Below are 14142 nucleotides of genomic sequence, written 5' to 3' on the forward strand. Positions count from 1 at the left end.
CGACTTTGCATTGTTGATTTCTCACCAAAAAATAATGTAAAATAAGGCAAGTGAGCTTCCATCCATATACAAGGACATAGACCCAGTTTAAGCTTAAGCATCAGCTTAGATGAAAGATGATTCAACATCATGGCACTGTAATTTAAAAAAACAACTCAAAAAGCCCAGTCCATGTCAAAGAAAATGTCTGGGTCCACTGAGTGTTGTATGTGATTTATCAAAAGAATTCTAGGCAATTAGCGATCTTTAACATGATCATGAAGTACATTTAGTCACGTAAAGGGTTTACTTGTGTATATAAAGTGACAGTCTGTCAATTTTGGGGATTTCGGGGATTTAGTGGCCTTATTGGTGAGAGTGTGTAATTGCACAGAGCATGGGAATGAGTATTTTTTTAATGCAGGTAGTATAAGTAAATTGCTGTGTGTGAAATTCTCATGTGTGGGTTGGTCCTGGGTGGTTCCAGTTCATCTGGTATTTTTCACATATCGTCGTACTGTTGGACGCGCTGCGGAGCACCGTGTAGAACAGCTTCGACGAAAAAGCAGATACAGCTTGCTAGCTAATGCTAGCCAGTTAGCATAACAAGCTAACATACTGGAGTGAGAGGAATGGAACTGCACAATTGATCCACAGCTCGGAGCAATGTTCCTCTCTGAGTCATTTACTTAGCACAAGAGATAAAACTCTCTAAAACTATTTTTTAAAAAGGTATTTTTATTGTGTTTATGGAACTATTTAAAATATGATTCCTTCATATAGTGTGTAAAATACTGTGATGTATCTTGAAACCATCAGAATCTTGAAAAATAATGTGATATACATTTTTGGTCTTTAGATTGCAGGGATGGTCTGTTTTCTATTTTAAAGAAATAAAACTTAAAAACTGCTGCTTTAAAGGTTCCCTCAATTTGAAAACTATATTTAGCTGTGCTTTGGTATTTTAGATTGTGTTACATGGAACTGACATACAGTAAACCCTAGACTGTTTAGCACAACAGAAGTAGAATGTGACTGACTGGCTTTAATAAGATAAAAATGGTAAATACATGAAAAGAAAGCAATATAATGAGTTGCTGTGTTGTTTTTGTTGTTTGTGAGCTTGGTGTGTTGCCTAATGCAAGATTATACTGTATGCTGTCTATGAAGTATAACCTGATGAATGATTATCTCCTAGCTTACCAAATGGCTTTTATGCATGACATCCCCTCCCTCTTTCAGAATGTGTTTAATGATATACCCTTAATCCACAGGCTCCTCCTCCCCTGCACGCCCTGCAACGCCATTGGCTGCTAGCAGCCCTCCCCCTCCCCCACCTCGGCCACCCTCCCGCCCCAAACTGGCTCCTGGGAAAGCGAGTTCAGGGGATGTGGTATGTTGCGGCAGCTCGAATATTCTGTAGTACAGTAACACACACACACAGCTTAGTGTTCTACATAGTTCATTTTAGGTCAGTGAGCGCTCGTGTGGTGTTATGCAAAAGTTTGGACACCCCTGGGCAACTGGCACCCAGTTCACAGACTACATCATTACAGACTAGAGACACATAGTTGTACTTTCTAAATCTTTATAATGCTAATAATAATAGCATTGGCATGTTTAACATTGTGGGTCAGTTAATCCCCAGACAGGGATCAAGCCTAGTCTTGCCTAGTAGATTTTCCATTGCAAGGAAAATATTTATTTTTTAAAACTATATATTTTCGAAATTTTAATGTGCGCCACTCTTTAAAAGGGGGTGTCTGGTTACTGTTGGACAAGCAGTATGCAGGTTCCACAGCCATGCATTACTGCAGTTAGCATCAGAACACAGCTTCAGTGCACAACTTAAGATATTAGCATTACAACATTAGCAAGACCTTTACAAAATCTTGGATTGAGTCCCTTGCTCTCTGAGACTTACCGAGTTACCGTGCTTGTTTGCATCACCCCTGCCCTGCTGTTTCCTTGCCTGTCCTCTCAGAATCGGCCCTTCAGCCCCCCGATGCACTCTTCAAGCCCCCCGCCCATCGCGCCGCTGGCCCGGGCCGAGAGCACCTCCTCTATCTCCTCCACCAACTCCCTGAGTGCTGCCACCACGCCTACCGTCGGTAAAGAGCTCTCCGTGTCTGTGTCAGGTGTGACTCCATTTCCCATCATTCTTCCTCCTGCTGCTGTGTGTGTGTGTGCGTGTGTGTGTGTGTGTGTGTGTGTTTGTATGTGTAAGTGTGTTGTTTGCAAATCCAATTTGGTTTCAAAATCTAATATGGTTTTCTTTGTGCCTATACTCTAGATGACTGTTGTTCTGTAGTGGTGCTGTGGAAAGCCTTGTAAATCCTTACAAATATGACCTTATGGCTGAATAGATGTTGGAACATTATGGAATTTGTAACTATCAGTCATTTTAAACCTTAATTCTTATCATTTAAAATAGTACAACGCTCTATCTCTCTCAACATCAACATTAATTAATGCATGAAAAAGTTCCAACTTTTTATTTTTTTTATTATTAATATTATTATTTTTTTAATACAAACTGTTTAAAATTTACTATACCCCCCAGAGTCCATAGATGGACACTAAACTGTTTAAACAACCTGTTTCGAATGAGCTAATATATTCTATTTATTTGTTTTGAGCAGGAGAGAGGGTAGTAGCTCTCTTATAAATTGGCAGGTCACCAGTGGAGACCCTTATCCACCCATAAGCATAACACCAAGAGGAATAATGCACTACCAGAGGAACTAATATCCTTATCTAAACAAACACAAAAAGACCTATAACCGTGCCCCAAACAACATAAACCCCACTTAATAACCCCCAGAAAGGAAGAAAGGGGCAATCACAAAGTATGCTGGCAGCTCCTTCGTGAGCTTACCTATACCTATAGTGCAGACACAACAATTTATACAGTTTGAAATACAAATTTTACTGTAAACTGGAAAAGAATGCAAAAAGACTGTTTGCCAAATAAATAGCCCTATTTTGACAGAATTCGTTTTACATGGATTATTACCTGGTTTCCTGATTGATTGTAGTCTTGTCCAAATGCGCCATTTCAATCATTTTTTAGAAACTGGGCATTCCTGTGCCAGTAAAGATCCCATGCAAATAAACACATTTATATATATATATATTAAATATTTCATCATGAGATGAGATCATAAGATCATGAAAAATATATTTTGCGCTTTTGCATTTTTAGTATAGATTTTAGTTTTGTTGTGAGAGACACATGTACCCGAATAGTGCTTAAGAGGAACAGTAGTAACATAAATGCTTCATTCTAAGGGATAAAGAGGACTGAAACTTTTTAGCTTTGAGGATGAAATCAGTACATAACATTTTCTAGCCAATAGGGTACACGTGATCTTCTAGACTCTTTGCTTATAGCTGTCTAAAAGTAATATTGATTAATCTAGATGAGGGCAGCTTGATGTGTTTTCCAGTTTTCTATCTAGCTGACAGATAAAAATTTGTTGAACTAATGGACTAGTTTAAGTAATAATCTAGTGAGCAGGGTGTTTTTGGATTTGTAAAACTGTCACTGAAGGGTCAGCTTTACATTCTGGAGTTGTTTTTGGAAATTCTCAAGCTTATTCTCATTCGAAACAATTCTGAAACGGCTCTAATCCTTCAGTGCTTTCTTTATTAACTCTTAGTGCATGTCTGGTCTGCATGCGGGATGAATTGCAGAACTTGCCGGCTGTGTGTGTTCTGGTTTTTGTTTGATCTTGAATTCAGTGTAATCAGGTCTGATTAACTAGACTGTGTTTGCTAGATTGGGTTTATGAATTGTAACACAATGATTTAGGCTTTGACTTGTGCTGCAAAGTTCTTTGTATCAGAACGTTGAATGCCGTATCTTAGAGGTTTGATTTTTGTATGCTTATTGCTTTTGTCATTTCGTACATTTGTGTTTCTTTTTTACTTCCACCCTCATCGTTTGTGGTCTTTGGTTTGTGTTGTGTGTCTGTGTGAATTTTACCTTAGTTTGATGACTGTTTTTCGTCTTTTTTCTTTTTTTTTTTTCACGTCTTTGTTTGTTGGTTGATTTGAATTGCTTTTACTTTTGTTTGTATTTTGTTGTCTTTCTCGTCCTGTCTTTTGGGCTGACGTTTTTGTCTGATGTCTGAAGATGACGCTTTTGTAGACAAACTGCCCAGCTTTGAGAAGCGAGCTGACCTGCCAGCAGGTACGGTATGGGCCTTTCCTGATTCAGTGGACGGTGTGGGTAACACTTACTCAAGCCATGGCTTTCAATTGCCTGTGTTACCCACAGCGCGAGGGCATAAGTCATGTCATACGGCCACTGAATTAAGTAGCCAACCAGTTGGCCACACTTGCATGATATTCGTATTTTAGCTACATTTTGCTTCTGAAAGAGCCATTAACAGAACACCAGTGAGGGACCATTTTTTAAGCAATCTCTAGTTCATTGCTATATATGAAATATATAATAAATATATTTGTCCTTCTTCCTCACTTCCTTCCCCCCTCACACTCCTCACACTTACATATGGGAAGTGGAAAAGCTTGAACAGGTGTTCATGAACAGTACATGGTTTTGCTGTCCTCCATCTGCCCACATATAGGAAGCAGTTCAGTTCAGAAGAAAAGTAAAAAAAAAAAAAATAGAAGCAACGTGCACCTTTCCCTTTTTTTCCATCTGCTCATAATTCACCCTCATTTGCTTGAAAAGACATGCATTTTCTATTCCACAAGCAACGTCACACACTCACTGCTCTACCCACATTGCCATTACACGATTCTACGAATGCTGTTTTGACACCGTCAGCATAGCACGTGTGTAGTGTGCAGTCTGGAAACTAAAAGTCTGAAGAGCCTGAAGAACAGCTTTTTGTCTTTACCCTTCAGAAATGAATGGAGGCCATCCTCCAGCCAGAGAGTAGACCCACTTGAGCGGACTGAGACACCACACACACAGCCTCTGTGTTTCTGAAGTCTGGTCTGGACTGCAGCCCATTTAGCGGCAGTGCTAATCAGTATGCTTTCCGCCTCTCGTCTTAGAGTGGAGTGCACTCACACATTAGACCTGGGTCAAATTTATGTTTAAATTACAACCATTTAGAGTACACTTGCATGGGAGAAGCACCTGAAGAATCTTAAAGATTTATATTTCATGCTGTTCTGCTCACTGGTAAAAATATTACATTGCAATATATTTAAAAATATTTGTTTAAAGATTTATGTCTGTACATTTGATCACAGTTAAAATGCACCAGTAGCAACAGATCTTTAAACATTACAATGTATTAAACATTGTCATATTATCCACCTCTGTGCTTAAAACTGATTCTTGTAACTTACAGTACACCCTAAAGTACAGATAAAATTTGCAGCTCAGATTTATCATCCTCTAACTCTCTTTGTTACATTAAAGTTACTCTAAATCTGTAAAGACCTTTTTAATAAGGCCATATAACAACATAGGAAGCATTAGAGCTAGATGTACTGCCCTACTCTACCTGTTTACACTCAACACTGCCCCTGGTTTCCCTTGTCCACACTGTGAACTGACAGTTCTTGTTCTGGAAAAGTCCACAAACTAAAAAGTCCACTTCCTCTAAACGACAGTTTTTAAGCCACTGTGTTCTGTAAGACCAAATAATGTGTCAACTAACAAGTTAGGTTTGGACATCTTACCTTATTTAAAACGTATTTAAAAAATGACAATGAACGAAGATTGGATCACTCAGTCAGATCATTATTTTTATTTCTTTTTTATCTCTTTTCATACCAAACACAAAAATCTTAACACTCATTTTGAGTTTGACCCAAAATTACATCTGTGTACTTAATGTAGGCTTAAAATGAGTAATAGTCTAGTAGCCTCAGTTGTGGAGGGCTTAGTCCAACACAGTTTGGTGGTATTTTTGTTTGTTTGTTTATTTGGGTTATTAATCACATGGTTCATTGATTAGTTGTGAGCTTGAGCAAGGAAATTATCAATATGCTGGACTTCGGCCTTAACAATTGCAAGACAGAGTGCTTTTAAGGGTGGAATTGATCTGTCCATGTTTTGCAGAATGTCGGCAAAAATCATTTTTAAAGTATAATTAAAACTCGAACAATGCAAACATCAATCCACAGGCCTACACATCAAAATAGTGTATAAGACTGATTAGTAGGCTACACACAGCACTGCAGGTCAAGTGTAATGTGGACAAGTGGATGAGCTTGTGTATGTGCTCTGTGCAGGCCAGTGCTGTGTGATTATAAAAGTCTAACTAAAAGGTGTAACCTTTTGTCCTTTCAATTTGTTACTTTGCTATATTGTGATTATCACGCCATATCTTTATATAAAACAAAATATAGCATAAAAAATGTACCTACCTATCTCACAGACCATTTTCTTGAGCCCGATCTGACAGAGCCCTAGGAAAGTGGTGGGACATCTTGGGTTCAGACTCTAAACTCTAACAGTAGTATGCAAATATTAGGTCACATCTTGGTGACAATGAGTCTGACTCATTGACTTACTCAGTAATCAGATTCGTAATTGAATTTCATCGGTTTTTTTAATTGATTGGAATACTGACAAAATCTGATTTTATGCAGTCATGCATATAAATGCACTCAATAAGTACACATCCAACACCAGAGACACACAATTACTGTTTATTTAACATATCAATTTTAACTTATGTTATGATTTGTTACCAATATGTACATTTTGTAGATAAATAAAATGTTTCCTCTGAAAAACATGTATTTGTTTTGGAATTATTTTACTTAGAAATCCATAAAAACGATCATTTGACCAAGAGTATCCAAGCAAAATGCAGTAAAAAAGATTATATAATAAATCATTTTTTATAAGGTCAAATGGTTAGGACAGGCCAACTGCTTTTAATAGTCATATAAAAGGATAATACTAGCATATTAGCAACCTGCTAGGTTCAGTAAGCTGCAGTACAGCTTGCTAGCATAGGATTTTGAACCGTAATTTTAATATTATATAACAAATTGCCACAAGTTACTGTACAGCTTCTCATTAGACTGAAGGAAGTGTTGCTAATGTTCTGTAAAGCTTGTTCAACATTGCAACAGTTGCTAAGAATTGAACGTATTTGTGGGCAAAGCAAGAATATGTAGGTCAATACCACCCTAATGCATGGGGGTCCAATTGGTCAAAGCCAGACTCCGGTGCATTTCCCTGCTTTAGCTCCAAAATAACCAAACCATACATAACCACAGCCCTCCCACCCCCAGCTTTACTTTAGATATTTATTTATGTAGTGTATCAACCCTTCAGGAGCAACAGTCTCCCTTATCAGCAGCGAACGCCGACCGCCACTTTACCCTTTGACCGAAGACCCCCGGCCCCACACTGTGATATATAATACACGTGTGTGTGACTCACGCTACTGTCCTTCTCTCCCCCCGACCCCCCCTCCTCCTCACGCCCCCATCCCCACCCTTCTGCCCCCCTTCCCCCCTCCCCAACACAGAGACAGACCAGCCCTCCCTCGTTTGGTTTGACAGAGGCAAGTTTTATTTAACCTTTGAAGGTAAGTCAGGCTTTCTGGCCTAAGGATGTAGCACATACACACTCAAGTCTCATCTGTCCCGCCCTTTTCTCCGCCGCGCTCAACCTCCCTCCATCCCCTCTTCCACCTACAGTAACTCCCTCCCTCCCTCGCTTTGGCCTCCTCTTCTCCATGTCACCTTGCTCATCTGCTCATGTAACACAGCAGCCTGGCCTTTCATTTGGATTCATCATTTTCATGTCCGCCACTAATCTGTTTTTCTTGTTTTCCGTATTGTTTGGTTGATCTTTTTCTGATCTTTTTGGTTTCTGATCATGCCGCAACAATTCAATTCTACATCAGCTGCATGTGTTTGAAGTTTTTTTTTTTTTAAGACTTTTATCTGTCTAATATTCATTTCACATTGCTTTCTTTGTTAATTTTATGTAATGCACTTGCTAGATTAATATTACTAATGAAATGCTGAATGAATGTGAAAGTCTTTAGAAATTGCACTGATGGCATTAAATAGGAAATTCTTAATTCTTACTAAAATAATGAAGCTCAATGCAGTATTTTAGTTTAACTCTGTGTAATGTGGCTGGTTTTATAGGCCTTCGGTTCTAGTTGTAGTGTCTGTTTTGTCTGCTGTCAACTGTTGCACATTAGCTGTGTGTCTGACCATCTGTTATTTTTCTTCCTATTTTTTTTCTTTTTTTTCTTTTATTTTTCAATCTCTTTCTCTCTGGCTTAATTTGTTAAATATAGACATAGATATAACAACATAGACTGTACCAAGGTCTAAGGTTGTAAAGAAGAGTGTTCAGGGCTTTAAGAGTATACTTATTAATGTGGGCTGTGTGTATCATATGTGTTTCAGGGTGCTCACGTGGGCCCAGTCCTCTCACCATGGGGGCCCAGGACACTCTTCCAGTGGCTGCAGCTTTTACTGAAACGGTCAATTCTTACTTTAAGGGAACGGATCCCAGCAAGTAGGTTTGACTTACACTAACAGTTTTACTGTTTAACAGTTTTACCTCTAAAAGTCACAATTTTGGAGATATTCTTCATTGGACACTGAGTATATATGTACCGTATTTTTCGCACCAGATTTCGCACCAGATTATAAGACACATTATGTGACACTAGTAAGGAACAGGGGTGTCGCCATGTTTTCCTTCTAATTCAGCATGTCTCGCCGCTGGGTGGTAATGGGTGGGTAACTAAGTTAAGTAAAGCTAAACTAAGTAAACAACATTGTAATTCTTAATAATATTGTAAAGTCAAACGAGGACTTGATGTTCATCTATACATATTTCTCTCCTAAAAAACAGTTTATTTGGGTGAATAAAACACTTCCTTTTTTTAAAAGTAAGTTTAATTTTCCAAATTTCCACTAAGGCTAGGTGCAGCTGCATTAACGGCTAACCTTGGTAGCCGCAGGTAGTGCTAGTAAATGCTGCACAACAGCACTACACTGAGGAACCCTGAGTGTTCTGGTAAGCACTTTAACTGAGTAGCTTTACTGCTCCTTACAGCCTGACTGGTAAAATTCATACACAAGACGCACTGGATTATAAAGCGCACTAACAGTTTGGGGGAAAATTAAAGGATTTTAAGTGCGCCTTATAGTGCAAAACATATGGTATATACATACACATGCTCACACACACACACACACGTGTGTGTTCATCTGGGTTTATTTTGGAATTTATTTAGGTAGGCCAGCTACTTGTGGTCTGTTACATTTTTGCTCAGTTTGAGATTTGGCGTCATTCAACATTGAGATATGTTACAAAATATTTTCCTATTCTTTTGAAGTTGTTGTTGGGTGATTTTTTTATTTAAGTAAAAAGTAAAAATTCTAATTGTAACTATAAATTAAATTTTATTTAATTTTCGTCTTTGTGTTCTATTGAATTGACAAATTGAATTGAATATCTGACATGTTCTTTTGAGACATCTATCAAGTAAAAGTGGTTACAATAGTGGTCAAAAGAAACAGACATGTCTCTTAGAGCTACGTTAAACTCAGTTGAAAAATAGTTACTAAAAATATGCATTGTTCTATGTAACCAATTGTGTTTTTGTGTTTGTTTAATTTTTGACACAATATGAATGTGATAGTTGTTCATTACATTGTTTTAAAACATCCTGTTATTAGGGTCAATAGAAATGCTTTAAAGTACTTCATTATTTACAGTATCTTGATATATTACAATATAAAAGACAATTGTAAATATTTGATTATATCTTTTCATGGGAGAACACTGAAGATAGAACAAAGTATATTAGTCAGTGTACAGCTTGTAAATCGGTGTGCATTTGCTGTGCTAAACCACTGGCAACTAAATAAGAACACCCCTATGTGAAAATAGCCAAATTGTGCCCAATTAGCCATTTTTCCTCTCTAGTGTCTCAGGTGTGAATGGGGAGCAGGCCTGTGAGATTTGTTTTGTGAGATACTGCAAATGTTTTTTTTTTTTTTTTACCTGTAAAATCTTAATTTTGAAGATAAAGTGTATATGTGTAATATAATGATTAATATAATGAAATCTGCTATTAACAGTCACAGAGTTATACCTATATCTAACTCCACTATCCATCTCTAAGGTGTGTAGTGAAGATCACAGGAGAGATGGTCTTGTCCTTCCCGGCTGGCATCACCAGGCATTTTGCCAATAACCCCTCACCTGCAGTGCTAACCTTCAGTATAACCAACTACAGCCGTCTGGAGCACGTCCTCCCTAACCCTCAGTTACTGTGCTGGTAAATCACACCTCTAACAGTGTTCACACACAATTACTGTGGTTCATCTACTTCTCACACAGCTTCAGTCATGTGCTGCTGCTACTGTACTCAACCAAAGAAAATATGGAACATTTTATCATATTTATCATATTTATCATATTTTTTCATATTTCATATTTTAACTTTAGACATAAGTCATGTTTGGTGACAGAAGTTGGCTTCTCTGATTGTACTCTGGATCTGAGCAAATCTAGGGATGCAACCTTTTACCAGTGGCGTGCAGTGAATATAGCGGGTACCCCTTCTGCAACCCCCCCCCCCACCCCCCACGGCTCACAAATACAGCTACAAACTACAAAAGTATACAGTAGACCCAACAATCAATGCTTAATTTCCTGCGTACATGCGTTCAACAAATATCAATCATTTGAATGACACCAGAGCAGCCAAAACATTAGGTACATCAAAACTCACCAGTCAGGTGGCCTATTACTGTGAATTAGTTTCACATTGAAGAACAGCCTTTAAAAGGGCTTTTTAATATGATATGACACAATATCTGTCTCATTTACAGTCGCAATTTTATGATAGTTCGCTAACTATTGAACTAATCCAGAATGCGTGCTGTTTTACAACTAATCAGCGCGTACCTCTTCAGCAGAGCGCTGAGAAGGGGTTAGACAGCCATGGCCCCGCCCCCGGAGTGAAAATCAGTTGATACTGCAATCATCTCAAAATCAGGAGAAGGGTCCACGCAGACACGCGGGGGCAGAAGCCATTTAAAAAAACTTTGATTGGTTAGAACAGCTGTCAGTCATATAAGAGTCCTATAGCAACTGAAAAACGCAGACTAATGCTTTGAATTAGTTGCTGTTTTTTATTTAATCTGTTAATTTACACTTACAATAACTATAAATATATTTCCTTATTAAAAATGATGTAATTATTTACATGCACTTATTGTCACCCCTTCTCTTAAGGGTTAGAAGGGCCTCCCTGCACACCACTGCATTTTACAGATATTAGCTTCAAATCCAGTCCAGCTCCTTACAGTCACAGCATTTCTTCTCCAGCTTACAGTCAGCAGGTGGTGACTCACACATGACTAATCATTGCTGAGCTCATCACCCTTGTTGCCTGAAATTTATTTGGAAGGAGCATTGGTTCATACATTAGCCCTGAACAAAGCTGATCTGTATTAATTTGGCCATGGGTTTACTTCCTTACCTCACATGTGATTGTATGCGCTGTGCTTCGTTTTATCGTACTGTTGTAACTTCCACAGTGACACAACGCAGTCCAACCCCAACTCTAAAGAATTCTGGGTGAATATGACGAACCTCATGGCCCACTTAAAGAAGGTGGCTGAACAGAAGCCTCAGGCCACATACTACAATGTAGACATGCTGAAATATCAGGTAAGGACTTGGAATTTAATTGTGATGAGCGTGCATTGTGATAAAACTCTAATGCCAATGTAAATAACAATGTGCCATTTTTGTGTTCCTGTTCCAGGTATCAGCACAGGGTCCTCAGTCTACTCCCTTAAACCTGGCTGTGAACTGGAGGTGTGAGCCCACCAGCACTGACTTAAGGATAGACTACAAATACAATGGCAATGCAATGACCACACCGGTGGCCCTTAACAATGTCCAGTTCCTCATCCCTGTGGATGGAGGGGTCAACAAACTACAGGCTGTGCTACCCCCAGCTGCCTGGTGAGAGTCTTCCCTAGTCTAGAATCGAGGTTGTTCCTGGGGCAAAATAGAAGCAGCACTTTTCTCTTCTTCTCTTCCAACCCTAAAATAATGTTTTGTTTCCTAAGAAAATGTGGAGCAAAATGTAAAAAATGTTTTAAAAAAGTTTTTTTGACATGTCCACTCACATAGTCAGGACTATTATACACAGTAAAAAGGCAAGTGTTAAATTAACTCCCACAGAGTTAATTTAACTCTTTTTCAGGGTTTATATAGGTCCACACTCTTTGGAGTTAAATCAACACTTTCACAGTGTTGAATATTTAACACCTTGCCAGAGTTCCTTTTTAACTCACATTTGTATTTCTTTAACTTCCTAAATTGTTACACTAACACTGAAAAGAGTTAAAAAATATATAAACGAGAAGAAGATTAGTCAATTGATATGACTTTTTATTATTTAATTATCATTCAGGACAGGTTAGCATGTAATCTTCCATTGTATTTCTTAGTGCATTACCAACACTTTATCACAATTTACTGTATAAAGGATGGTAACTTACTCTAATAGCCTACAATATATTGGCTAGACAAACAACTATTAAGCAAAATATAACACAATACCCAATGGAAAGTAGCCCTGGTGGGCAAGATTTCACACTGATGGAAAGTTAGGATCTGGGGGGGACACCCATTATGCAAATAAAGTGTTTAACTGGGCGGAGTTTAATTAAATCTCTGTGTAGTTGGCCAGTATTTATTGGGTTTAGTGGGATTAACACTGAAATATTCAACTCTGACAAATAACTCCAACACTTAACACCATTTAAATCTGAATGAGTTAAATTACACTTTGAGAGTGAAAATCAACTCTCAGCCGTTTAACTCTGAACTTTCAACTCCTGTTTTTGCTGCTTAAATTTAGCTTTTTGTTAGTCACTTAGATGCTCCCACAAATAATCTTTAGCTAACCAAAAATAATTAATTTATAATCAAAATAATAAGTAGAAATGAATAGCAAATTCTGTTTAAAACCATTGTGCAGTAAACATGATAATTGGCTAAATTATGTTTTTTTTGTTTGTTTGTTTGTTTGTTTTTTACATCAGGACCCTTGATACAAACTAAGTGATGTAAAAGAACATGGACTAGTTCAGATATTTTTTCCCTTTAAAAAATATACAAATAATAGCAAAATGGCTCTGTATTTGCAATTTGTAGTGATGACTTAATAATAACTAAAGATACTAAATAAACTAAATGTATTTGATTTAAGATGTTATTTTAAGGGCTCCAAACCTTCCATTAAGAATATCCACACACTTTTGACAGTTTTGACAGTTTTGTATTTAGTAACTCCATTTGTCAAATTTACCCACCACAATCAATTAAAAAAAATAAACAAAAAAAGTCACATACTAAAATTCCTATCACTCCAAAAGTTCATGTACCACCTGAGTCCATTTATTCAGCACTGATTTGATATTAAAACAAATGTCTTTTGTATATTCTGTATATTCTGTTGGGTGTTTTTGATTTAATGCGGTTTTACAAGTGTCTTTTTGTGTAGTGTCTTGTCTGTAGTAGGTTGGCTAAACTCACAAAAGATGTTTTCTTTGTTTGATCTTAAAAGGAATGCAGAGCAGCAGAGAATTCTGTGGAAGATTCCAGATATCTCTCAAAAGTCTGAGAACGGAGGTAAAATGCGTGCTCAAAAATGCTCCGCTGAATGAATTGAACTGAATTTTATTATACATTAGTTCCTTATAAACATTCCATCCTACGTTCCTTTCTCATCTCATCTACTCTTCCTCTCCTTTTTCTGGCTCCAGGTGTCGGCTCTTTGCTGGCACGGTTCCAGCTGACGGATGGCCCAAGTAAGCCGGCCCCTCTGGCAGTGCAGTTTACCAGTGAAGGCAGCACTCTCTCTGGCTGTGACATCGAGTTGGTCGGCCCTGGATACAGATTCTCCCTCATCAAGAAGAGATTTGCTGCAGGTGAGGATAAAAACAGTCTAAAGGACATATAGTAGAGAAAGGACACACTGTAAGTGCCCTCACAATGCTGATAATGCATTGGGACACCTGCCTATTCATTTTCTTTAGAATTCAGGGGTATTAAAATGATTTTAGCCTGCTTTTATGGGTACACTCTAAAAAACAGAGGTACGATATGAGTACTTTTTTGTACTCAAAGGTACACTCTTCATAATTGTACCCTCA

At 37.9% G+C, this 14142-nt stretch overlaps 2 protein-coding genes across 22 annotated transcripts in view; one reads left to right on the top strand and one right to left on the bottom strand.

Moving 5' to 3' along the window:
* Positions 1-14142, bottom strand: part of LOC111195860 (G2/M phase-specific E3 ubiquitin-protein ligase-like) — a 675934-nt gene that overhangs the window by 403989 nt on the left and 257803 nt on the right. The window lies entirely within an intron of this gene.
* The window catches only part of sgip1a (SH3GL interacting endocytic adaptor 1a), a 96016-nt gene that overhangs the window by 78024 nt on the left and 3850 nt on the right, over positions 1-14142 (top strand). For 8 of the 21 annotated variants that reach the window (XM_049479202.1, XM_049479205.1, XM_049479206.1 and 5 more), the window contains 10 exons: positions 1254-1372; positions 1964-2117; positions 4118-4174; positions 7455-7514; positions 8353-8464; positions 10086-10241; positions 11509-11641; positions 11739-11941; positions 13554-13618; positions 13753-13917. In XM_049479202.1, coding sequence (XP_049335159.1) covers positions 1254-1372; positions 1964-2117; positions 4118-4174; positions 7455-7514; positions 8353-8464; positions 10086-10241; positions 11509-11641; positions 11739-11941; positions 13554-13618; positions 13753-13917 — 1224 coding nt within the window. The remainder of the gene's footprint in view (positions 1-1253; positions 1373-1963; positions 2118-4117; positions 4175-7454; positions 7515-8352; positions 8465-10085; positions 10242-11508; positions 11642-11738; positions 11942-13553; positions 13619-13752; positions 13918-14142) is intronic. The other 13 variants (XM_049479212.1, XM_049479223.1, XM_049479213.1 and 10 more) reach the window with 9 other exon arrangements.

Source organism: Astyanax mexicanus, chromosome 5, assembly GCF_023375975.1.
Source record: "Astyanax mexicanus isolate ESR-SI-001 chromosome 5, AstMex3_surface, whole genome shotgun sequence".
NCBI classification, from domain to species: Eukaryota; Metazoa; Chordata; class Actinopteri; order Characiformes; family Acestrorhamphidae; genus Astyanax; species Astyanax mexicanus.